This window comes from Eleutherodactylus coqui, chromosome 5, assembly GCF_035609145.1.
Source record: "Eleutherodactylus coqui strain aEleCoq1 chromosome 5, aEleCoq1.hap1, whole genome shotgun sequence".
In the NCBI taxonomy this organism is placed as follows: domain Eukaryota; kingdom Metazoa; phylum Chordata; class Amphibia; order Anura; family Eleutherodactylidae; genus Eleutherodactylus; species Eleutherodactylus coqui.
The window spans coordinates 135,613,962-135,641,694 of NC_089841.1; the positions used below are offsets into that span (position 1 = coordinate 135,613,962).

General features: G+C 43.6%; 2 protein-coding genes across 6 annotated transcripts in view; both read left to right on the forward strand.

Annotated features, from left to right (window-relative positions):
- LOC136627809 (uncharacterized) overlaps positions 1–27,733 on the forward strand; it is an 884,798-nt gene that overhangs the window by 627,458 nt on the left and 229,607 nt on the right. The gene's annotated exons all lie outside the window — the stretch shown is intronic.
- Positions 1–27,733, forward strand: part of TAOK3 (TAO kinase 3) — a 199,108-nt gene that overhangs the window by 149,250 nt on the left and 22,125 nt on the right. For all 5 annotated transcript variants that reach the window (XM_066603205.1, XM_066603200.1, XM_066603202.1 and 2 more), the window contains 2 exons: positions 1,809–2,045; positions 24,534–24,662. In XM_066603205.1, the coding sequence (XP_066459302.1) occupies positions 1,809–2,045; positions 24,534–24,662 (366 nt within the window). The remainder of the gene's footprint in view (positions 1–1,808; positions 2,046–24,533; positions 24,663–27,733) is intronic.

The following is a 27,733-nucleotide window of genomic DNA, read 5'->3' on the forward strand; positions in this document are numbered from 1 at the left end:
CTGATTGCAAAGACTGTGCAGTACTCCATGTTTCAGCATGTGGGTTGCATCATCAATATTTTGTATTTTTTGTTTTCATTTATATGCAGTTTTGCCGTTTTTTTTTTTTTTTAAAGGGGTATTTCCATCTTGGCATGTTATCCCCTCTCAACAGAATAAAGGATAATTTGTCAATTTATGGAGGGACGACTGTTGGGACCCTAACAGATCCAGGGAAATCGCCCCTGGCAGGTCTCAAAATTTTGACAGTGGTGGCCACGCAAGCACGCCACTGTGGTGTTTGTTTCAACGGGACCACCGGCGATAACCGATTTTAAGTGGCCGGCAATTTCCTGTGGTCCTATCCAAGAGAATGGGACCATCAGAGATTGCCAAGTGCTTGAACTTGGCTGTATCTCGCAAAGGGAATGCTGTGGTGGTGCGAATGTAAAAATATTGCAAAATGTATACGCTAAGGGACACGTCAGGGATGATATCTCTGGGTCAGTGAGGGTCCCAGCGGTCGGATCTTCACAGATTAGCAACATATTCCCTATGCTGTGGATACTGCACTACTTGCTGAGTTGGGAATACCCTTTTAGTCTATGTTCACACATGGCGAAATTTGCTGTGCATTGTCTGCAGTGCAAAATCTGAACCATTTGGTGCGGAATTCACCCTCTCTTTTTTTGAAGAGGCGGAATCTGCACCGCAAATTTGCTGCTAATACATTGTAGTGCTGTGGATTTACATTTCGCACCACATGTCCATTACTACTGTGGATTTTTTTCCTGCAGCATGTGGACAAGATTTTGAAATTTAACATGCTCACTTCAAAAGCCACAAACTAGCTGTAGCGATCAGAATAAAGAATTGCGATGTTGGTTGTTAGTAAGTTGCACAACATTCATTCAAATAAGAATAGGTCATATCTTCAGATTTCCATTTGGTATGAAGCGGTTATTTCTGACTCGCACTTGGCCTTAGTTTACATAGATCTATAGAAGATCCAATCAAGTAGGTGTCACTACTACTGCTAGTCATAAGTACACATTTTACGAAAACCTTTTTGCTAGAATGGGGGAGAAAAATTGGAAATGTAATATAATTGACTTATCCTTTACCAGAACCAATAATCTGATAGTTTGACACACTGTGGTGGTTTTTAGACTGAGGGTTATACGAAAGTTTTTGTTGTAGAGAGTCAAGTCCATTCCATAGGAATAAGTTGAGTTATATGTAGATCAAACTAAACTTTTTCACACAGCAGTCTTGTGACAAAGATTTTTCTTGTTTTCTTTGTGTTTATTGGCCTTGCCGAGCCTTCCTAGCTTTTGAGATCTAGTGTTTGAGATCTAGTGCAAACGTTGAAGTTGTGATATGGCTGAAGACGTTCGGAAAGTTAATGAAAAGCGTGTTTGTAGTGTATTGTCTTAAAAGGCTTTAAATTGTAGAGAGAGTTTCTCTGTAAACTCCATTTTTGGTGCAGTAGCCTTTAGCAAGAAATGTACTCTGTAGTGAATGATTTTTGTGATGTTTTTGTGCATAAGATCTTGTTGTCCTGTTTTGATGGTTGACTCCTACTGTCAACCTTTCCTTGTCTTGAAGAAAACCTAAGGCAAAAATATTGTCTTGCGTGTCTGAATATAACATCCGCCTTTGTTTTGCTGACTGTTCAGCTGTTTCTGGTTTGGTTCTGGTTTTTAAGTTCTCTGTATCTAAAATCTCACTCCCATGCTTGGTGGAGGTGGTACTAACCCTACAATTCCTCTTAACACATTTTTTACGTCAAAGTTCTAAAAGGATGAAAATTCTGTTTCTGTTCATAGGTTACAAGGCAGATCCATGAGCATGAGCAGGAGAACGAGTTGCGGGAACAGATGTCAGGATATAAGCGGATGCGGCGCCAGCACCAGAAGCAGCTGATCGCCCTGGAGAATAAGCTGAAGGCTGAGATGGACGAGCACCGCCTTAAGCTGCAGAAGGAGGTGGAGACTCATGCCAACAACGCGTCCATCGAGCTGGAAAAGCTTTCCAAGAGGCAAATCGTAGGCATGGATAAAGAGGTAAAGGCCAGCCTTTTGGCTTAAATTTTACAAATTACATTTAATGTGTACATAAAATGTTTATGTAAATGTCCCCTTTAGAAACCATCACTTGTGTAAGAGGTCATTAATAATATCGCCAATATTATGCAGCACTTAACAATTGGGAAAGTAGAAAAACTACTGAAAAGTCAAAACAAATGCAACCTAAAGAAATGTTCCCACCTGCAGAGTTTACAATCTCAATGGAATACACATTATAAGGTGTTAACTTAGTCCAGGGAATGAACCTACTTTGTGTTGGCATGGGGAATATAAATTTAATTGATTGAAGCCAGCCAAACACCGATTATATAAACTGATGTTGGCTACTGTAAGGACAAAGCAAAGTGAAGATGTCCACAGTCAGGTTGTGTATGGGCTATGAATTATGGTTCTGTGACATAGGCCTACTTTGAAGAAAATTGTTTTTTAATTGCACTTGTGATATTGGGAGTATTAGGAGTAATTCATATGATCTGGCCAGTGAATTCTACAGAATGGGTTCAGCAAGATAAGTCGAGACAGGAGTGAGAACATATAATAGAGGATGAGCGTCATAGGTCATTCTGAGTGAAGAGCATAAGTGGTGTGGCAGATAGAGTGCACATGTGTGATGGTAGACTCGTAAAGTTTTGAATTCTACGAGAAACTGGTAATAAGCAGAGAGGAAAAGAATTTGTATAACTGGTAGAAGAATCAACATGGCTGCTCCGTCCATGACTGTTTAGTTGAACCCTAAGTAATAGTGAGTTGGTGTCCTGGACGGGGAAAGAGTATGGCCTGAATTGGGGTTTTTGCAGCATCAGTGGTGCAAATGATTTTTTGGGGTTTTTTTGCAATGGGATTTGGCAATGGATATGGCGTGAAAGTGTGGAATAAAGGAAAGCTCCAAGTCTGGAAAAGGGCCTTAAGCCTGATATCTTGGAGTTATACGAAACAATTGGAGTTGTTACTGCTGCTAAGTGCTACTTAAACCAAACAAAAGAGCGACTCTGGGAGACTGTGATGTGTGGTTGATCTAAAGTGTGGTTGCTTTAAGTGTGTATGAAGCTTGGGTGCAATTTTTATTTGTATTTTATTTATTTGTGACTTATAGCAAGTCAGTGGTCTTATAGCTTATATACTGTAGCTACGGTATATTTGTCTTTCCTAGAGGTTACTATATTGTGCTGAGGAGGTACCGTATATTGGGTGATTACATTGTTACAGTTAAAAACACAATATATTGTTACATTTAAAAACGCATATAGTTTGGTAGTGTGTTCAATTCCAGTACCTTGCACAGGTTACACTGGCCAACCAAAAAAATATTTTGGAATGTTTCCTTAACTTCATGAGTCAAATCTTACTAATTTGGTGGTGAGAAAAACGAATATAACAAGGCAAAATTTCTTATTGGCTGTAGTTTCTGTGATATACGTTATTTTAACTGATTAAGAGAAAATGATACATTTTAATTACATATGCTAATAATATTGAAAGTGCATTTGAAATTTTTTTTAATGACCGTTACATTCAAAGAGTTTTAAATTGATGGAAGAATTCCTGGCAGGGGGTTCGGTGTGAAGAGATTTATGTGGCGATTTCATGAGATTCTTCTCGCTTGCCTTTTTTTGTAAGTGAGTTCCGGAGCATCCCTACACACAGACCAGCAGTAATCCACAAGCATTGTGTTATTCCAACGGCCCTGATATCTTTGTTCCATTACAGAAATATCCTGGTGGAATCTTTCTCAGTTTTCATCACTGACAGCTCCACAACTAGGAGGGAAAAGGTCTAGGTGGAGTAGAGAAAATGGGTTTTAAGGGACATGTTGCATGGGAGTTGATGGTATTTTTCCAGAAGTTATCTCTTTTGATGCCTAAGAATCCATGAATAACTCCTTTTAAGGCTTTGCCAAGCTTCCTTTTTAGAGATGAGCGAACGTACTTGTTTCAAGTAATTACTCAATCGAGCACCGCGATTTTCGAGTACCTGGCTACTCGGGTGAAAAGATTCGGGGGGCGCCGGGGCGCGGGGGAGGCGTGGCGGAGCGGGGGGTAGCAGCGGGGAACAGGGGAGAGCCCTCTCTCTCTCTCCCTCTCCCCCCCCCCCCCCCTCCCACTCCCCGCTGTAACCCCCCACTCACCCACGGCGCCCCCCGAATCTTTTCGCCCGAGTACGGAAGTACTCGAAAATCACGGAGCTCGGTCGAAAAAGGGGCGTGGCCGAGTATATTCGCTCATCTCTATTCCTTTTCTTTTCCCTCCAAAACATGGTCAAACGCAGCATCCTTTGCAAGTTGTCAAATTTGTGGCCCAACAAAAATACCTTCCTTAACCTTTGCATCACTCAATCTAGGAAATTTGTCTCTTAAGTACTTAAAGGGGTTGTCCCGCGAAAGCAAGTGGGGTTATACACTTCTGTATGGCCATATTAATGCACTTTGTAATGTACATCGTGCATTAAATATGAGCCATACAGAAGTTATTCACGTATCTGTTCCGTTGCTAGCGTCCCCGTGTCCATGGTGCCGTCTAATTTCTGCGTCTAATCGCCCGATTAGACTCGCTTGCGCAGTCCGGTCTTCTCCCTGGTGAATGGGGCCACTCGTGCCGGAGAGCTGGTCCTCGTAGCTCCGCTCCATCACGTGTGCCGATTCCAGCCAATCAGGAGGCTGGAATCGGCAATGGACCGCACAGAGCCCACGGTGCACCATGGGAGAAGACCCGCGGTGCATCGTGGGTGAAGATCCCGGCGGCCATCTTGCTTAAGGTAAGGAAGAAGTCGCCGCAGCGCGGGGATTCGGGTAAGTACTAAACGGGTTTTTTTTAACACATGCATTGGGTTTGTCTCGCGCCGAACGGGGGGCTATTGAATAAAAAAAAACGTTTCGGCGCGGGACAACCCCTTTAAATGCCTGTCCTTCCTGGTTCATACCTTTTTGACAACCTTTTTCATTAGACCCAGCTTTATATGAAGGGGTGGAAGAAGAGCATCTTTTGGGTCCACGAGAGGCTTGGCAATGACATTTTTCCCGGTAGAGTCAAGATTTCTTGCAGGCCAGTCCGCTTGAATGTAATGTGGTTTCCTATCCCTACTGTCCCACATACATAAAAAGCAAGTGTTTAGTGTACCCCAGTTGCATTCCTAAGAGTACAGCAGTGACTTTTATTTCGCCACACATTTTCCACTTGTGTTCAGCATATTTGAGTCGAGGAGGGCTGTCATGTTTGCATAACTCCCCTTCATGTGAACTGCATGACCAAAAGGAATAGAAGGAAGATGGTTGCCAATGTGAAGTAATACAGCTTTCAAACTAAGCTTGGAGGAGTCTGTGAATAGCCTCCATTCAGTTGGATCATGGTTCAAATTCAAACATTTAATTAAGCCATTAACGTCGCAGCAAACAGATCCCTCTGACATTCTCTGTACTGTGAGGCCCTGGCATTATGTTGGAGAAGATTCCATTGCTGTAGTCTTGACCCTAGAAGTTCCGCCTTGTCCTTTTGTACAAGTCAAGGGTTCGAATGAGATCACTCAATTCCTGCTTGACTCAGTCTGTGCAGTGTATCATCTTTTACCTCAAAGTCAGGGTCATGGGATGTGGAAGGCTTGTCGGCTTCTACTTTTTCCACATTTCTTTATTTTCTACTTCAAGCTCATAATGTTGGGGTGGAGTAGGAACTGGTAAACGATCTGAATGTGGAATAGGTCGAATTTCAGATGGAAAATTCGGGTATTGAACTTTTCCTGCTTTCATTGACAATCCTGCTTTTCTAGGCAGAGTCAAGCAGAAGGAGCAGTCATCTGTATGGTTTGTAGGCTCCCGCCAAACCATAGGCACAGCGAAAGCCATAGATCGTTTTTATTTTTCAGCCATTTTCGTACTTCAACTAAACAAGAATTGCAACACATATGTGGAGCCCATGACTTATCCTGGTCACCTACCTTCATACCAAAATAATGATGATAGGCAGTCTTCACAAGAGGCGTCACATTGCGTTTCTGTGACGAAAATGTTATTTCACCACAAATTTAACAAAAATTATTCACTAAATGTACACATTTTCGTGGAATTTTCGTATAGCTAATTTTACACTTCAAAAACACTTCAAAACCAGAAATTCTGAGAAAAAAAAACCAGAAACCATATAGAAACTCCGCCATCGCAACATTTATAATGTTTATAACCTACAAACCTATGGAGAGCGTTGAGTTATGTCAGTTGAGAAATGTGACAACTCCCCCCACCCACAAAAAAAATACTGCTCCATGTCATTTTTTTAAGAGTTTACATTATCTCCAAAGCAAGAGCTAATCGGTCATTTTTATGGTGATTTTTTTTATTTTTTTTTTAATTCGGCAGATGAAAATAAATAAGAATATGCTAATTTTGAGCCCGAAACAAAATCATCGTTGGGCAGTGTTATTAATTAAGGTCAGGGTTACCTAATTGAGTTCTGATAAATTGCATCTGTTGAAATTGTGGTTTCCTTTGCAAACCCCATTGGAAGAGTTAATGTTGCTGAGAGCTACTTAAACCAAACAAAATAACGACTGTGGGAGCATGTGACATGTGTTTTTGTTTTTAAGTGTGTATGACTTAAAATCGGGGACTTGAGAAGAATGTCACTTAAATCTATTTACTGTTATTTTTCACTCATACAAATTACTTTATGTACCACCCCTATTTAGAATGTGCTCCATGATTGACAATGCAATCCAGTGTACATTTTGTGACGTGCATGCAGTCCTTGAACAGTTGTTCAAGGGTGTAAACTGCTGTCCGAAATATGAGTGTGTTTCACATTTGAACGCCCGGTTTCTCGATCCAAATGCACAACTTGCAACACTATGATCCATTGACAAACTTGAAAGGACTTTGCTGCTCACTGAGCAGACAGGCGATGGGGCAGATGTGGGGGTGGAGGATGGCATGGGAGTGCACACTGATCAAGCAGCTATGTGGGTGATAGATGGAGGACTAGAAGGAAGAGTGCGAGGGGCAGGCTAGACAGGTCCTGTTAGTGTGGAACTCCATTATTAGGGGGTCAGACAAGCACAAAGACTGGGATCGTCGACTGTGTTGTCATCTTGGCACTCGAGTTTGACACACTGAAGATTGAGTTGACAGATTACTGGGAGGATCCAGCAGTCATGGTGAATATTGGCACCAATGACAAAGTTAGAGATTGGTGGAAAGTCCTTTTTAAAATTTATTTCAGGGACCTAAGATTTAAGCTTAGGGCAAGGACTTCCAAAGTAATAATTTTATGAAGTACTACCTGTACCATGTATCACACCAGAAAGGCAGCAGAATATTAGGAGTGTCTCAAGAGTTGGAGGGTACTGTTGTATTATGTCTCCACTGGAAGTTAGGGGTGTAGACACAATTCAGCGTAGGGTTGACATACAGTTGATGCCCCCACCTTTTGATTTGGCTGGGACGCTGTCTTATCTCAGTCTCTCTGGAGGCCGCTGTTGCCATTGTGGCGTTAAATGTCTGCAGTCAGCTGCAGCGCAGACCCAATTGGCGCCTAAGTGCTCCGGTGCTGACACTCCCAGATTCCCCACCAGCAGGCGGGTCTGCTGCTCTGACAGTAGATGTGGTGCAGTGTCCGTCTCCACTGCCCATCGGTGATGTCTTCTGCTGCTCAGCTCCTGTAAGTGAATCTTCTCCCCCGGCACTGTCCTGCACTAAGAGTAAGGCGATTGGCAGCGGGATCAGGACACAAACCAAAGCGGGGTCCGGACACAACATCACATCCCAGACCCACAGATGGCAGGGCAGCAGCAACAAGCAGGCCAGCGGGGACAGCCTATGTACGGGACGAGTGACAGCAGCATGTGTGGATAGCACATCATAGACACGAGCTGGAGATGGCAGAGCATCGGGGACATAACTTTGAACTGCACAGTGAGAACAGCAGGGTCCAGATGGCAAAAAGCATGGCTTCAGGTAAAACAGACAATCAGACGCTGGGGGCGTCACCTCCATGTCAAGTCTGCTTAATTATGTCAACACCCCTAACTTCCGGTGTCGACATAATACAACAGTACCGAGTTGGTGTAGGAAGGGGGGATTTGAGTTCCTGAAGAACTAGGCTGACTTGGTTTTAAGTTACAGATTCTACTCCTGGGATGGGAAGCTGTGCTGGGGGAGAAAATGGCTAGAAGGTTGGGAAAGTGCTGAAGTTAGGGACTGTGGGAGAGGGCAATCACAGAGCTAGAGGTGAAGATGGTGTAGCCAGTGATCTGTGACTGAGTAATAAAAAATGGAGGTGGAGCAGTGGGAGGGGTTAGTACAGTTAGAACTGGCAGTATAATTAATCTACATAATCTTAAAAGAAAGTAAAAAAAAAAAAAAAAACTTTTCTAAACTGTATGGTGGCTAATGTTAGAAGTCTGACCAATAAGGTTGCCGAACTGGAAGTAATGATGCCTGAGGAAAACTGTGATATAGTGGCAATAACTGAGACCTGGTTGTATAAAAGCTGTGACTAGGTGGTTAACTTTTTTAACCCTGTAAGTTAAGATGTTCAGAAGGGATCTATAAAAATGGAAAACCAATGTGGCTCAATAAAGATTTAAAGGGGGCAATAAACAAAGAGAAAGCATTTAAAATACTAAAACAAAAAAGCTGTGAAGAATCACTAAAAACCTATAAGTAAAAAGAAATAATGATGTAAAAAGCAAACAAAAGCAGCAAAGATCGACAGACTCATTGTCAAAAAGAGTAAAGCTAACCCCAAATTATACTTCAACTATGTAAATATCAAAAAGATTAAAATGGAAAGTACTGACCCTTTTAAAAAGTGAGTAGAGGGTGATGATGAGAAACCAAATCTTTTAGTGAGTATGCTCACTGAGGAAAATTAAATGTCTGGTGAAATGCAGAGTTATAAAGTAAATTTTCCATTAAATATCATCTAACCCAGCTAAAAGCGCAGAGCACCTTAAAAAGATTAAAATAAACAAATCGCCGGGTCCCGGACACACCCCCCCCCCCTGGATTCTAAGGAAATTAAATGTTAGAAACTGCAGTCTGCCTAGAAGATTACTTAAAGATACTCTGTCACCATCTTTGTCACCATCTTTCTGCACCCCTATCTGAGAGGTAGTGACTGGCACATTGATTACAGTGATATGTCTGCTGTGTGAATCTGTGCAGAAATTTGGGAGAAAATTGCATATTTGTAGCAGCACATGCATAGAGGACTACTTTAAAATAGCCCTAGGTATTCATGAGCTGCAGGCTAACTACACTCTCCAACCATTGATTGACCGCTGTCTCCCTATTACTGTGCACAGAGAGAACGCTACCAATGATTGACTAGAGGGTGAGGTGGGTGTGGCTAGCTTGCATCTCCTGAATATGGAGGACTAGTTTGGTGTCTGGCTGCTACTAATAAAGTGAAAGTTTCTTCAAAACTACTGCACAGATACATGCAGCAGACATATCACTGCAATCAGTGCCACATGCACTACTGTGTGGTGCTCTGAGAGAGATGCTAAAAGATGGTGACAGAATCCCTTTAAGGACTCTCTAGTGATGGGGTCTGTTCCAATGGATTTTCCCATAGCAAATGTGGTGCCGGTACTCAAAAAGGGGTCAAAATGCGAACCTGGAAACTACAAGCTGGTAAGTCTGACTTCTCTTTGGTGTAAAATTTTTAAAACCTTTCTAAAAGATACTGTCCTGGAGTACCTTGAGGAAAATAGCTGCATAACTCCATATCAGCATGGGTGTATGAAGGGGTCACTCCTGTCAAACCAACCCGATCAGATGCTCCGAGGAGGTAAGTTTTAGACTGGATCGGGGAGAGTCATTGGATCTTGTATATCTTGATTTCTCCAAAGTATTTAATACTGTGCCACATAAAAGGTTGGTATATCAAATGGAAATGCTTGGTTCTTGGTCTGGGTTAGAATGTGTGTAAGTAACTGGCTCAGTAATAGAAAGCAAAGAGTGGTTATTAATAGTGCATACTCTTATTGGGACACCATTACTAGTGGGGTACTACAGGGGTCGGTATTCGTTTTAATATGTTTATTAACGACGACGTAGAGGGATTGTGCAGTAAGATATCAATATTTGCAGATGATACAAAACTATGTACAATAATTGACATAAAAGAGAGCAGTATACAGTTTCAAATGGATCTGGATAATCTGGGCAGAAAAGTGGCAAATGTGTTGTAACACTGATAAACGTAAGGTTATGCACATGGGCAGGGAAAACGCATGTCACCATTACATACTAAATGGGAAACCACTGGGCAAAACTGACATGACGAATGACTTGGGGCATATAAACTTAACTGGAGCTACCAGTGTCAGGCAGTTGCTACCAATGCAAATAGGATCATGGGGTGCATCAAATAAAGCTCATGGGGCACACGACGAGAACATTTTTCTCCCACTTTACAAGCGACTGGTCAGACCACACATGGAATATTGTGTGCAATTTGGGGCACCAGTACTCAAGGAGGACATATCAGAGCTTGAGCAGGTACAAAGGCGGGCAACTAAAGTAATTAATGGAATGGGCGCACTACAATACCCAGAGAGATTATCAAAATTGGGGTTATTTAGTTTAGAAAAATGACTGCTGAGGGACGACCCAATAACCATGTATAAATATATCAGGGGTCAATACAGACATCTCTTTCATCATCTATTTATACCCACGACTGTGACTGTAAAGAGGGCATCCTCTATGTCTAGAGGAAAGCAGGTTTCTACACCAACATAGAAGGGGGTTCTTTACTGTAAGAGCAGTGAGACTATGGAACTCTCTGCCTGACAACATGGGGCATGGACGCCTTTCTTGAGTATAATAATAAGTTATAGTCACTGATTTCTTCAGAAGGGCTGGTGATCTGGGGATTATTAAAATTCTCAGATTGGAATCGGGAAGGATTTTTTTTTTTTTTTTCTCTCCTAAAATTTGGAAAATTGGCTTCTACCTCATGGGGTTTTGCCTTCCTCTGGATCAACATTGGGGGGTAATAGGCTGAACTAGATTGACATATAGATTTTTTTCCAGCCTTACACGCTATGTTACTATGAATGGTTTTATAAATGGAGTTTGTGAGGATGACTATGGAGGAAACGGAAAGAGCTCAGTACTAAAAGATTGTTGGAAAATCTAGGAAAGACATGGTAGCATATAGAGGCTAGTGTGGGTGTTTTGTAAAGCAGGAGCAATGTCCTGAAGGAGGTGTACAGTTCAGTTTCCTCAGCATCACGAGGGTACTGGAAACCAAAACATGTGGTAGCCTGCACCACTGTGATTGTGTGAAGCCTTAGCAGGAGGAGGACTAACACTGATGTTTAGGGGAACCCTGACAGAGAAAGAAAATGGTGAAGAAATAGAGCCAGTAAAAGACATATGGTCCATTTACACGTGTCTATTATCGTTCAAAATTCAAAAACAAACTAATTTGAGCTATAATCGTTCAGTCTGAATGCGAAAAATCACTCACTTTTCGTTCAGTTTGTCATGCTCACTTTTCGGTCAGCTTACAAACGATCGCTGGCTTCTCGCTTTGTGTGTTAACGCTCCCCGCTCAGCGCCTTTCCTAGTTGGTGAAGCGCTGAGAGAGAAGCCCAAAATCCAGCGGTGTAGTCTTTCTGTGTAACCACTCTGCACGGGCTCTGATGACCCAACGGTCGGGCCATGTAAAAGGGCCAATGCTGATAGTGTGATCAGAAAAATGGGAGGAAAGTTGCCTAGGACAGAGTCCTATAAGCAAAGGAATTGGGAGATCTACTGTGCTAAATAAAGCCGATAAATATAGAAGCCAACAAGAGATAATTAGATAATGCAGTTTATTAAAATCTAAAGCACACAAACCCTATTACAAGGTGTCAATCAGAGATTTGAAAAAGTTGACTGACCAGACTAGTATAAGAGGTTAGAAATAGTTTAATTACAGGGAAGGAGGGGTTGATGGTTGGCTTCTAGAGAATTGGAGTGACTGGATCATGCTTAAAAAATACATACCCTAGCTATCAATTTTATTTTAAAACTGAATAGTACTCGCCTGCCTCATCTGCCTTTTAGAAGTTTAACTAATTAGGACCTATTAAAAATAATAAAATAATAAACTTTATTTGTATAGCACCAACATATTTCGCAGCACTTAGACAGGGGGAATACAGAAAGACAAAAAACAAAAGTTACAAAACCACGGTTACATAGTAATCAGTTGATGGAAACAATAGGGGTGAGGGTCCTGCTCCAACGAGCTTACATACTACAAGTAATGGGGTGATACAGAAGGCAAAGTGCTGGAGATGTGCACTGTATGGTGAGGTGGAGAGTGAGGGATACTGTACACAGACAATGGTCAGACATTTAGCCGTGTGACGGCAGAATCGGAATGACTGCAGGGGCAGTTGATAGTGGCTGGCAAGGATTGCAGTCAGTAGGTCAGGGAGCATGTTATCAGGCGGCGTACAGAGGGGTTTGTTTAGGGAATTCGGTATGCCTCCCTGAAGAGGCGTGTTTTTAGAGCACGCCTGAAGTTCTGCGAGTCCTGGATTGCTCGGGTAGCCTTTGGTAGTGTGTTCCAGAAGACCGGTGCTGCTCTGGAGAAGTCTTGGAGGCGGGAATGAGAAGTTCAAATTAAAGAGGCGCTCAATCTGGTTTCGTTAGCAGAGCGGAGAGTCCGGTCTGGGTGATGGATTGAGATGAGGGAGGCAATATAGGGGGGCGTTACGCTGTGGAGGGCTTTGTAGATGAAGGTAGCAAGTTTAAATTGAATTCTGTATTTAACGGGCAGCCAGTGCAGTGACCGGCACAGGGCAGAGGCGTCCGATTAGCGGCTGGACAGGAAGATGAGCCTGGCTGCCGCATTCAGGATGGATTGGAGAGGCTAGAGTCTGGTGCAGGGGAGGCCGATCAGCAACGAGTTGCAATAATCGAGCCGAGAGTGGATGAGGGCAACAGTAAGCGGTGTTAGCGTGTCCACAGTGAGAAAAGAGCGGATTCTTGAGGTGCAGCTGACATGTTTGGGCCAGAGATTGGATGTAGGGGATAAATGATAGATCAAAGTCAAATATGACCCCAAGGCAGCGGGCATGTGGTCTAGGAGTTATGGTGGCGCCACACACTGAGATGGAGATGTCAGGATGAGGTAGGTTAGTGGAGGGTGGAAATACCAGTAGGTCAGTTTTAGAGGGGTTTAGTTTTAGGTAGAGAGAGGACATAGTGTTAGAGACAGCGGACAGTCGGTGATGTTTTGGAGGAAAGGTGCAGAGATGTCACGGAAAGAGGTGTATAACTGGGTGTCATCAGCATACAGGTGGTATTGGAGGCCAAATCTCCTGATGGTTTGTCCAATAGGAAAGAAAAAAATGCTCCATGACTCAAGTGACTCTTTTCAGGGAGTCTGGCAGGCACTTTGAGATTGCATCAAGCGGCATCAGAATGCCACATCTTGCACGTTATCCTTAGATCCTGTGTTCTGAGTAAAAGGGCTCGATTTACTGCTATATTAGGGCAGTAATCGATCACTAAGCATTACTGTTCTATTGTTGACTTGACAAAGTGATAACTGGTGCCATTTTATTCAGAATGCGTGATCTTGCGTTCATACACTGGATGGTACATGGCGAATGCCAGGGTCCAACTTCCTGAAAATAGTCAGCAGATTCATGGCGCTTTTTTTTTTTTTTTTTTTTTTATTTCCCCCTAATGGGTTCCAATTTGTTAAACCTTTTTCTTTTTTGAAGGGTGGGGGCTATGCGGTTTTAAAATAAAATGAGTTTGGGTTGGGTAATAGGTTTATTTCAAATTCAGATGAGGGAGAAAAGATGAAATGTTGTCATTGCCCACTTGACTAAATGGGTTTTACACGGGAAATCGCTTTACCTTTTTTAAATTTAGTTAATATTGGCCATAGTTAGCATAAAGTAAAGCGGGCCATAAATGTTAGATGTTGGGCTGTTAAAAAGGCCAATTTCGCAGAGTTTCTGCTGACCATCGCACTGTGTTAAGAACAAGTACCACAGATGCCAACCAATAGCGGGTATCTGTAGAAACGTTGATGTTCCATGTTGGATTTTTTTTATTCAGAAAATGACAACCTGTAATTCCCCAGATTTAGCCTTTTACTAGGAAATGCATATACTAACCTTAATTTTTTAATATGGCTTTTTTGCAGGCAAACCTAATTTCCACCATACTTCTCGTTACATGGAATTATTTCACCCTGAGCACATCCACAGCAACCAGCTGCAGGGAAAAGTAGTAGTATATAGCAGCCATTGAGATGACTAGACTACTATTTACTATATGGATGGTTAGAGATCACTAGCGGGAAATAAGCTGCTCCTTCCAACCACTTTTGAGTTGTAGAGGAGATAAATGGTTAAAGTTGCGTTCATACGTATTTCTTGTCATCTGCTCTTTGATGGGCGGAGTAGTGTGGCATTGTTTCCAGTAAAAACTAAACCTTACAGACCCACTGTAAGAAAATGGGATCTGTCAGGATTAAAGATGAGCGAACACCAAAATGTTCGGGTTCGCGTTATTCGAAACGAACTTCCCGCGATGTTCGGGTGTTTGTTTCGAATAACGAACCCCATTGAAGTCAATGGGCGACCGGAACATTTTTGTATTTCGCCGATGCTCGCTAAGGTTTTCATGTGTGAAAATCTTGGCAATTCAAGAAAATGATGGGAACGACACAGCAACGGATAGGGCAGGCGAGGGGCTACATGTTGGGCTGCATCTCAAGTTCACAGGTCCCACTATTAAGCCACAATAGCGGCAAGAGTGAGACCCCCCCCCCCCCCCCCCCGCACTGTCAGCATAACGATCGTTCTCCTCTGCCACAGCTGTAACAGCTGTGGCAGAGAAGAACGATGTTAGCCCATTGAATTCAATGGAGCCGTCAATACAGCCGACTCCACTGAATGCAATGGGCTGCCGGCGATCGCGGGATGAATTGTCGGAAAGGGCTTAAATATATAAGCCCTTCCCTGCAATTCATCCAGAAATGTGTAAAAATAAAAAATATATATATACTCACCTGGTGCCGGCAGACGGAGTTCAGCGCGGCAGGCTGCAGTTCTCCTGAACTGCTCTGAACAGCTGTAAGTAGTATTCAGCAGCCGGGGATTTAAAATCCCCGCCTGCTGAATAAGATGCCTCTGATTGGTCACAGCCTGAGCCAATCAGAGGCAGCCCTCACTCACCCATTCATGAATTCATGAATGGGTGTGAGTGAGGGCTGGCCTCTGATTCGTCAGGCTGTGACCAATCAGAGGCATCTTATTCAGCAGGCGGGGATTTTAAATCCCCGGCTGCTGAATACTACTCACAGCTGTTCAGAGCAGTTCAGGAGAACTGCAGCCTGCCGCGCTGAACTCCGTCTGCCCGCACCAGGTGAGTATATATATATTTTTTATTTTTACACATTTCTGGATGAATTGCAGGGAAGGGCTTATATATTTAAGCCCTTTCCGACAATTCATCCCGCGATCGCCGGCAGCCCATTGCGTTCAGTGGAGTCGGCTGTATTGCCGGTTCCATTGAATTCAATGGGCAAACATCGTTCTTCTCTGTCACAGCTGTTACAGCTGTGGCAGAGAAGAAGGATTTGTCTTCTATATGTTCTCAATGGGGTTGGCGCTGCTGCCGCCGGCCCCATTGAGCGCATATAGAAAAGATTTCTCAGGGAAGAAAGTTAAAGTAACCCGAACATCGTGTGGTGTTCGTTACGAATAACGAACATCCCGAACACCCTAATATTCGCCCGAGCATCAAGCTCGGACGAGTACGTTCGCTCATCTCTAGTCAGGATCCATTGCAAAGTAGATCTGGCGTGTCCCTCAGGGCTTACAGAAGCGGTGATGCCAGTGTGAACAGAGCCATATTTTATGTATATGGCCAGCTTTACTCTAGGTAGGCTTTTTATTCCTTCTATTTGATAAAAATTGATTGGAAACGTCAATAAAACAATTGGATCAATCCGATTTATTTATGACGAATTAAAAATAATTTCGGATTACCATTATTGCTCGTTCAGTTATGTGTAAAAGGTTATAGTCAAGGAAGAAGACTGCGTGGACTTTATTTTCCATAGTAACGGCGATGATTTTTAGTTTTCTTGGTTTTTTTTGTTTGTTTTTTTGTTTTTTTTATAAAATTACTCACTCTCTAGGAAAATACCTTCACTCAAATATTGAATTACGCTGCTGACAGATTATACATAAAATATCTAAATCCAGGCTAAAACAAGTGGTAAATGTGTATCCTTTTGGGCACAGAGGTGCTTAAAAAGAGGCCATGAACATATTTGTGGGCACTGTACTTTACTTGTAGAGCACTACTTTCATTCTAGCTTTATCCATATGTGAATCGAATGTATATGGCCGCTTTAAAACAGGAAGAGCAGACTAACATTTCTGTAAGAACAAAAATAAACGCTTCCTAAATATGCTTCAATGGGAACTCCAGTAGTTGTACCCCTAAAAACAGGTTGCCAGTTGCAAATTCATGGTGTAAGGCCAGGCTCACACAAACTGTTCAGATTCCGCAGCGGAAGAGCTGCTTTCATTTGTGAAAAGTAATTGAGATTGATTGCGGATGCGAGTGTGCATACACATACATCCATGCAGAAAACCAGTGTATCATCCACACCAAAAGTAAGCCCTGTCCTGATTTTTCGGGAGGCTTTAAATAGAAACCCTACCCCGAAAATAAGCCCCAGTTACATTACATTACAAAAAAAAGGAATACATTACCTAGCAGGTGCGGTCCCTGCCCTTCCCGCTGTTTTCCAGAGCCAGCGAAATTCCCGCAGTCCTCGGAGCTCATACATTATCACTTTCTGGTTACGGGATTCATATATCCCACTTCCAGGAAGGGATGGCTGTGAATGGTTCTTCGACTGCTGCTCAGCCAATCAGGACAGTGCTAGATGAACCATTGTGATGGCTGTGATTTGCTCATCCAGGGCTGCACTGATTGGCTGAGCAGTGGTCAAAGAACCATTCATAGCCATCACTTCCTGGAGGCGGAGTTTATGAATCCCGTAACCAGAAAGTGATTTACGATCGGCCGAGGACTGTGGGAAACGCTAGACCTGCAGCAGGAGGGAGCTGGACCTGGACCAAGCCTGCTGGGTAAGTAAAATAAGACATCCCCCCAAAATAAGATCCTCTGCCTCTTTTGAAGCGAAAATTGAAATGAGAGGGTCTTATTTTAGGGGAAACACAGCAGAAGTCCTATTCTGGCCCCTGGACAAATTTTGTCTCAAACTTGAGGGTTGTTTTAAGTGGGGCATCTGAGGCTGGTACATTGAAAATAGATGCATTTAGATGATGCACCTAAACTGTAGGACTTGTGTGGAGGGAGTTCTGCAGCAAGGCAAGAGCTGCATGCATCACCTCAATTATTGGCATAAGGGACATAAATGCAGATGCTATTGACGGGGCGCGGTGTACTTGGAATCATAAAAATTGTATTTTTAAATGTGACTTCTTGCATAGGGGCATTCTTTTCCTTTTATTCTATGTTGCATGTTTCCCCCAGCACCTTGTAGATACAGGATGCAGATTCCCCACCTCCCAATCATGTGTAAAATATTGATGTAGAGGAAACGCTAAGTTTACATTTGTAGCCTATTTTTTTCTATTTTTTTTTTCCTTCCTGTGAAATTGAACAAATCCATCCTATTGCAAATAAAGAGGATCAGCGGTGAGAGAAGGAGCTCCAGACACCTGTCTTCCCTGCTGCATTGGTGTTGTGTGATGCATGTCTCTGCAGCCTTCATTCCAACAAAATGAAGCAAGACGAGCACCCTTCCCTATATGATAAATGATGGTTGTGAGACGAATGCTCCACTCAGCAAAACTTGCACACCCTATTATCCTGCTACCATAGGTGTCTTATGCACACGATGTTCGGAAATGGAGCAATCGGGCTCAGGCTGTTGTCATGGATACACTGAACCTGTCTCCCCACTCAGCTGTCAAACAGCTCTTAGACTTTACCATTCATCTGCAGTTTAAGGGGGGAATGTTTTTTTTATTTCTCCGTTAGCTCTGTAGCTTTATATGCAGCATTTTACAGGTTAATTGTTTGGACTGTAGATTTGATAATGGAGCATTAGACTATTGTACATTCTGCATGGCACGGCTCTCTTATTATGCCGGGTAACCCTTGATGGTATGCAGGGATTGTTCCAGCAACCATGTTAGCCTTTATGATGCCAAATGTTACAAAAACAGTGCCTGTGTTCCGGAGAGCTGAACGTCTGTACAGTAGTGCAGCAGGGAATGGTCTGTGCCACAAGCTGCAATGTATAGCATGTGCAGACTCATTGCTGACATCGCCTGTACAATCCATTTAACCATATGTAGCCAGCCTTACACAGGAGGGGTGCCCATCGGGGCATGCTGGTGGCACAGGGGGAAGGGTTATGAGGTAATTTTACCTCAGGGTACTACTACTTATTAATGTTTTTACCTCATGGTGAGGTAAAGCTGCTTCTGCCTGTGGAAGGCAGGGGCCATTTTGTTTGAATCCCAAGCCTCTCCTCCGCTTTATGAATTCCACACATGCCCAGTGACGGTAGTGATCTTAGGGAGCGAACGGACATGTCCTCGTGTCTGACTGTATGGGACTGGTTGCCGCCATTCACGTGACGCATACACTGCATGACCGTATCACACACTGGCGGTTTTCTTTGATTTTTCTTATTTCAATAGCCTCAGGGGAGGAAAAAAACGCCATGATGGTAGCTGTAGGTCACCTGGGGAGCGTCTTCCCACAAGAATAAATGGGTTCACATACACACGGAGCAAGGTGGCTGCACACGTCCGGGTTGGATGTGGAAACCGACCCTGTGCCCGGCCGGTGACCCTGCATGCGTGTCAGTCGTTTTCATTATCTCTGTCCTGCGTATGGTCCGGTCGCTTGCCGTTGGATATGCGCAGGACAGATTTTACCGCACCGCCGCTAGAGGATGACACATAATCCGCAACCTGTTCGCAATGTTAATTGCAGGCAGGCTGGCGGTCGAACGTCTTCCATTGACTTTGACGGAGGCCGTCCGTGCGGACACCACACTAAAATAGAGTATGCTGCAATTTCCTTTTCCTTCGCGAGCGGAAAATCGCAATTGATTTCCGCTTGTGCGCTGAAAAAAGCATTTTTCCATAGCATGCTATGGACGGTATTTGCTGCAGGATCCAGGGGTGGACGCCCGCTCCGGATTCTGCAATGCAAATATGCCCGTGTGCAGCCGGCCTAAAAAGTATATCTACGTGAAAGATATCAAGAGTCATGTAATATCACAAGATAATAACTGGATATATAAATGGTGTGTCGGGAAGATCCGGAAATGCAAAACAATATTCTGCTTGGCATCAATGGCATGTGAGAGAGGGTATCCCATCAATGTTAATCAGCCAGCATCATTCCATCTTTGTCTGCAGTGTATTTATAAACCATGGATGACGCTGCGTGATATCTTCTATTAAATTATCCAATGAGACATGTTATACCCATTCTGTCAGCTGTTGTAATGGAAAATATTCTGCCCTGTGCAGTACCTCTCTAACAGATAAGAGGAAAGCGTTACCTCACATTACCCCTTCGTGCCACACATATGACTGTTTTAACTGCACATACCCCATCACTCACAGGCTATGCTGTATATAGAGCGGGCCCGGGAGCTGAACCTGTGTAAATGCAAAAAAATCGCTCACTATCGTTTACAGATCGTTGTCACTGACTTTCAGTCAGCATAAAAACTTTTGCTGGATCGTTGGCTTCTCGTCCCGTGTAAACGCTCCACGCTCCAGTGCTTCATGCGGTGACGTGCTGTGCAAGAACCCAGCGATCCAGGGGTGAAGTCTGGTTGTCGAAACACTCCGCTCGAACGCTAACTACCTTAGCGGTGACGTCAGCACTCGTGCCGTTGTTTACCTGACTGTCGTCCTGTGTAAAAGGGACATTACTGGAAATTGGAGACGTGCTAATGATTTGATTTGGTTTTTGTTAGAGCTTTCCTCTGATGAGGTATTGGAAGTGTTTGGACATGGGCTCAGACAACTACCCATTTCAAAAAAGGACCAAGGATTAATTTTGTTCTGGTTATTACATGTAGTTAGAAACATGTATAGTAGAATCAAATGTAATGATGATTGGTGTTGGAATTACTGGATTGGACTGAATTTTAAAGACTAACCTGTTAAGGTTAACGAGCTGCATTTAGGAGCCACTAGGTCAGGCTGCCCCCACCCAACCAAAGCTCCTAATGCCATATACTGTACATATGTGTACTGAGTATCTTAACATGCTTACAATGTGCCAAGCAAAAGGCTTGGCTGTAGGCAATTAATTGGAGTGACCTGGCCTCCAATCTACTCAAACCAGTAAGTAACTGTAATTCAATAATACTTCTGTATTGAAAAATGGGTACATATTGTGTTCTTGTACTGTTAGTACAATATACAAGATATAGTATCTAAAGCATGCCACGTAAAAGTAGGAAAAGACAGTTAATGGCCAACTATTTACGTACTTGACATGATCTAAAACCACCGGTGCCACCTAAATGTAGCTTATTGTTTTGAACGTTACAGCAATACTTGATTTAAAACAATCTGGAAGCCTTTTTCCATATTCGGGGTAGCAGTGATTTGAAGAGGTTCATTTGGTGCTGTACTACATGCTAGTTTGGGCCTAGAATTAACAAAATAGAGTGGTGGCATCTAAAGCTGGTCAAATCCACCTAAAATTGTGTGTGTGAATGCACAAGCAGTCTGACACTTTCCCCACTATTTGCCATGTTTCCTAATCCTCTGTTTATGCATCAGTAGTAAGTCGCCAAGTTGTGCATGTTTATGGTGAAGTCGAATGAGAGAGATGTTGGCCAACCAAGCCTCTATCTCATGTGGTTGGCTGGCTCAAAGGACTTGTCTCGATACACGGCTTGCGTTGAAGCCAGCTCCATAATCCATTGCTACAAATTCCTAAAACATCACTGGTTTATCTCCTAGAGAGCGATCTCAATTGGTGGACCCTCTTGTACAACATCCATAAGATTTAATAGGGCATGTGAGCAGAGATGGTCTTAGAGGCAACCCTTTTAACCTTGTTTTTATATAAAGTTTACTACATGTGCTACTATTAGGGCTCATGCCCATGAACAGAGCTGGATATGCCCGTGGTTTTATGCCTCGGGAATCCTGCAGCGATAAACAAAAAAGTCCCCGATGGCAATCGCAGAAAAATGCGCTTTTAACCACGTTTTTCCGCGGTCTCCATTAATACTATATTAATGGAGATGTTTAGAGATGAGCGAACGTACTCTGTTCGGGTGTTTTAGGACTCGAGCACCGCTTTTTCCGAGTAACTGATTACTCGGACAAAAAGATTCAGGGGGTGTGGGGGGTTGCAGAGGGGAGTGGGGGGGGGGGAGAGCTCCCCCCTGTTCCCCACTGCTACCCCCCACTCCACCATGCCGCCCCCGAATCTTTTCGTCCGAGTAGTCAGTTACTCGGAAAAGGCGGTGCTCGAGTCCAAAAACACCCGAACCGAGTACATTCGCTCATTTCCGCTGTGGAAAATCGCAGTAAAATAGAACATGCCACAATTTTTTATTTTTTTTTCCCGTGGCAGAATCCTGCATGTGAGGACTGAGCTATTAGGTTCAATAGAACCTAATGGCTGCGTTATTCCACCGGGGATTTACGCCGCAGGGAAAGCGCCATAAATCTGCTCGTGGGCATTGGCCCTTAAACTAATGATCCTAGTGTTGGTATTGCATGCGCCCTATCTCAATACTCTTAGGCCTCATGTCCACGGGGAAAATCGGACCCGCTACGGATTCTACATGTAGAATCTGCAGCGGGTCCCTCCTGCCCCGCGGACATGAGCGCTGAAAATAAGAATTTATAAGAATTTACCTATCCGTAGCGGGCGGGGAAGCTCTGCTCTTCCTCACGGCTGGATCTTCTTTTTCGGCCGGCGGATGAATTCCTCACGTCGTCGACGTGCCGCGTGCATGCGCCGGGCACATCCGCCGAGCCGAAGCAAGGGAGATGCGGCCGTGAGGAAGAGAAGACCTTCCTGGCCCGCTGCGGGTGAGTAAATTCTTTTAAATTCCTATTTTAGGTCTCCCGCAGATCCGGACGGCTTCCATAGGCTTCAATAGAAGCCTGCGGGAGCCGTCCCCGCGGGAGACCCGCATGAAAATGGAGCATGGTCCGGATTTTTTCATGCTCCATTTTTTTTAAAATCACTTTTATTGACGATCCGCGGGTATTTATCTACCCGCGGGTGGTCAATGCATCCCTATGGGGTGCGGATCCGCGCGCGGGAGAAGAGTTAAAATCCGCTGCGGATTTTAATTCTTATTTTGCCCGTGGACATGAGCCCTTAGGCCTCATGTCCACGGGTGGATCGGGTTCCGCAGCAGGAGCCCTGCGGAAGCCATTTGTGGGTGATCGTGGGTGTAATGGTCTTTCCGTGCGGATGTACATGGATGCAACCTCACTTCCCAGCCTTTTCCCCATCTCCCTAATTGATTTTAACCTTAAAATCAATTGAATTGAAGATTTATTGCGGATCGTCTGCACCCATTGACTTCTATTGAGCCCACCCGCACGGAATCTGCACTGAAATAGAGCACTTTTCGGTTTTATTTCCGCAGCAGTTAGTCTGGAATTCAAATCCGCATGCTCTTAAATACAGTTGCGGGTGCCAATGCTTCCCTATGGGCACTTTGACTGCACGGGTGACTCGTGTGGATTCCACAATTCAAAACCACCTGTGGACATGAGCCCTTATACTAATCTTAATCTAAAAATGGAGCACAGTTCATTTATAATCGGCATTTGTATCAGCAGCCACCCGGTTTCTGGATGCCCCTATGCTAGACCTCTTTGAGGAGCCTGAAATGGTTTCGCCATCCCTACTGTATGTGATGCCTCTTGCTGCATGTGCGTGGGATTTTTTTGGATCTTCTCATGCAAAAGTCTGCAGTCTGCAGAGTGTAGCCTTAAGAGCCTGGACTGAAATGGCAAAAAAATCTTATTCCCTAACCATGCTGTCCCGCCGTACCAGAGCTAGATCAAGTACAACCTGTTTGATACAACCTTCTTTTTCCCCATAAGAGGAATTAAAAACGGCTAGTTAAACTCAACATTTTTGAAGCGTCCGATGCGCGTTGTCCCTGAATTGTGTATAAATGTCCATAGAGTACAAGAGTTCTTCCAGAAGCCTTGAATCTCGCAGGTTGTGACATCATGTGGCTTCTAGTTATATTAGTTTAACATCTAGTTCACACAACAATGTGTTAATGACTCTGTCTCCCTGTACCCAAACCTTCTTGCAGTCATAGTTTCAGCTCTGTTCACATACCTAATGTTGTACTTATGCATTCATAACGGAAACTACAGTGGAGTGCCAACTCCATCACGTTGATGTTTAGTGGGGTCTATAGTATTTTGACTAGGTGTCCATTGTTTTGTGCTGCATGCACAGCTATTTTTTCCATGAAATATTACAAAATCTTTGAAGCCATAGATATTAGCTCAGCCCAAGTATTCATTTTCTAATCTGCACTACGAGATCTAGGTGATAAGTATCAAATTGGGGGCGGTCCAACCCTGGGACCCCCACAATCTCAACAACGGGGGGTTTAAATGAATGGAGTGGTGGTCCACTTCATTTATTTCTGTGGGAATGCAGGAGATAGCCCAGTGCTTGTACTTGCCCATCTCTGCCAGTCCCATAGAGAATGAATGAAGTGGTAGTGCCCACTCAACATCACTGCCGCATTTACTCAGGACCCCCATTATTGTGATTGTTCGGAGTTCATCGCATTCAGACACCCACTGATCAGATATTTGTTGCCTATAATGTGACTAATTTATAAATTATGTATCATGGGTCAGCCCTTTAAAGGAAACCTATCACTTGCCTAAAGCACCATAAACTAAATTATGGTGCTATTAGAGCAGGTAACAGGGAGCTGGGTGAGGTATGTATGTATAATATAATATAATGTGTGTATTTTTTTTAGATTCACCCCTTCCTGGGTCCCTGATATCCGCTGCTAAAGTCTATGCTGTGGATAAAAATCTTACTCTCTTCAGAGTCCTGAGCACACGCTCTCCCATAGACTTTTATGGGAGAGCGCGCGGCAATCGGAAGAGAGTCAACTTTTCCTGCACAGCACAAAATTCAGCGGCTGGCATCGGGGGATCCAGATAGGAGGTGAGGTTTAAAAAAATAAATCATCCATCTCAATCTCCCCTGCATTAACAGCACCATAAATTAGTTAGTTTATGGTGCTTTAGGCAGGTGATAGGTTCCTTATAATTGGCCTCAATGTAATTGCTGAGACGAAAGAATTGTTTCTGGGAAAATGAGGGGATCACAAGGTGTATATACATTATATTCTTCTGCATACAGCTTTATTCATAATATTTTTTTCTTTTTCTCGTCCATAGGCAAAGTTGGCTGCAGCGGATGAAAGGAGATTTCAGCAACAGATCATAGCCCAACAAAAGAAAGACTTAACATCCTTCTTAGAAAGTCAGAAAAAGCAGTACAAGATTTGCAAGGAAAAGATTAAAGAGGCATGTGCAGAAGTAAATTTGGCTATGGGAAGCATCAACAGAATATTTATAATTTTCTTGGTTTACCCTTCCGAAGACTGGCACCCCTCCTATCGCTCATCATTCTTGGCCAATCCCATAGGCCGCTGTCGTTGGAGCTCTCTGGGTCGTGGTGGTGGGAGTTTCCCTTTTGGAGGGTTAATCTTGTGCTGTTAATTGCATCAAATCCAAAGTCTCGTTTTACCTCTCACAAATAGTAGTATAGCTGAAGTGCGCTGGTGATATGTCAACCTTTATCATTAAATATAGCAATAGTCTTGCAGGGGTGATTGGAGACCTCTAGTTAATGTTAATTACCTCTTAGTAGACTTTGTAATCAGAATGCACTGCAGCTTTAAATATCATGTAACGGAGTCGTGCTGAAAATGTTTCCTGTTCTAGACTTGCTCTAAGGATTTTTTTTTAAACTTTGAATGTTTTGAGGTAAAAATAGGTGATCTCTTCAAAAAGTTCCTTTTGCATGGCAACTGTTTTATACTTCTATTCTTAAGCAGAGTTTTATTCGGGTTCATGGGATGTCTAAGAAAAAGCAATATGTGGTTTGTGATCAGCATAGAATGCTGGATAAATTGAGGACCTGCCTCTTGGTAAAGTCAGCGGCTTTACTTTGTTGCCTCTGTTTATTTTCATACCTGTCTCCATTCACCTGTGTGGCCTCCTTTTTAGATCCCTCCTTGCGCTGTCAATGTGTCAAGTAGGCAGTCCCCACTATTCACTGTCGGCGAGTGCTGTTGGACTTGATTGACAGCCTGATATCAACCATTGACAGTAAGTAGTGGGGTCCGCCCACTTGACACTTTGACATCGCCAGGAGCCGGATCTATGAGGAGGCCATATGGGCAAACGGAGGTGATTATGGAAAAATAAACTGGTGATGGTATCAGCGGGGCCGCAGAGCTATGTAGTGAGCGCTGCCCGCTGTACCACATGACTGGTCCTTTTTGAAGAGATCAGCAAACACATGAATGTGTGTCTGTGTGCTGCATGCGAAAGGGTTTCTTGGCCACTGTTGGCATTACGGCCATGTGCCTCTAGCCTGAAGCTGCTGTAATGGCTATTACAATGGTCCACGCGGGACTTCTGGTTTTCTTTCTGTTACCATACTGTCTGTCACATTCTTACCATCTCTACTTTACTTGAATGGATTATTTTTGATGAGATGTATAATATTTTGGGAATAGGCTGTGTGTTTGTGCCTCTACCAACCTTAAAGGGGTTTTCCAGGGAAATACTGTTGACATCCTATCCTCAGGGATAGGTCATTAATAGTTCATTGGTCGGGGTCCACCGCTCAGGATCCCAATCAACTGAGCGGGCGCATGCCATCAGTGCCGTAATAACACAGAGGTCAGAGTGGAAGTCTCCGTGACAACCTCCATGTAGTGGCTGGTGCTTGTAACTGCAGGCACGGCTCCCATTAATTTCAATGACAACTCAGCCTGCAGTTACAAGCGCCGGCCACTACATGAAGGTCGGCGCGTGCGCTTCCGCTCCGACCTCTGTGTTATTGCGGCACTGACGTCATGCACCCACTCAGCTGATCAGTCTGGTTCCTGGGCGGCGGATTCCGGACGATCAACTATTGATGACCTATCCTGAAGATAGATCATCAATAGTATTTCCCTGGAAAACCCCTTTAATTCTTCCAGCCTAAATGGTATTTCTCTTCTGAAGGGCTTTACTTCACTAAGGTTAACCTATTTGTGTTCCAGAAGAAGACTGTCTCCACAAATCAAACAAAACCCCGTTTTCCTCATCTTATGTCATACTTTCATGGCCAATATTGTCGTGCGAGTTTTGTGCATTACGAGACACACAGAACTTGCACAAGAATATGCCTCATTGTTTGCAATGAGTCTGTTTACATCTCTGAAACGGAAAAATCACAGCATGTTCTATTTACATGCGAGTCCCACATGAGAGTAGTGCATGCAAATAAGCGTGTGTGCTGTGCGCTGCGAGTCGCTTCCGAGAATCTCAGGCGTGACTTGCTATCGGCCAGATAAATATGGCCCGAGTGGGAAAATTTCTGACTCTGATTCTGATTGCCATATTCAAACGCTCCTAGTCTGGATGCAAGCTATAACTTACGAGACCATTTTTAAAAGGAATCTGTCACCATCTTTATGCTTCTCTCTCTGAGGGCAGCATAAGGCTGGGCTAACACAGGCGGATCTTAATTCTGGAATCCGCCTGTGTGAGCCCAGCCTTATGCTGCCGGGCATTAAAAGGCATGCATTTTCTCTTTTTTGTTCACACTCGCGGATACGAATTGCATATTCCACAAGCGGAATAAAAAAAATTGCAGCATGCTCTATATTAGGATTCTACACAGACAGCCCCCCATTGAAGTCAATGGATGCAGGTGTTCCGTCGCCCATATGCAACTAACTTTGTGTATGAGTGTCGGAAACGCTTGCAACTTCAAAGGAAAAGCCAAAATGCCGGCTGGAGGTGGAGAGATCCGTTTTCCGTGCGGACGATAAGCTGTGCATAATGTACATCCGTGCAGAAAAACACTCGTATCTGCGATCATTCGCAATTACTTTCCGCGAATGATCACAGGCCTTCGCCTGTGGAAATACCCATGCGGAATCCGACCCATTCATGTGAGCCTGGCCTAAGGTAGTGTCAGGCTTGCTGATTACAGTGATATGTCTGTTTTTACATATCTGTAAAGTAATTTGTCAGAAACATATGTGTCAACAACAGCAGCACATACCAGAGGACTACAGAAAGTAGTCCTTTTATATTCATGAGCTGCGTCCAGCATGAAGGCGGTGACCGATTCCCTTTAAACCTTTACCAGAGTTCCATAGTCTTGCCGCTCTTAGAATAAGGCCACTTTCATGGAGGTGTATTATGCATCAGTATTTATAAGCAAACACCAGGAGTTCAATATAGAGAGTGAAAGTATAATGGAAATATTTGTACCTCCTCTATGATTTGGACCCACTCTTGGCTTTAGCTTACCAATACTGATTCAATGTGGAGGAGTTTGAATGGAGCTGTAGTCAAGTATGTGAATCACT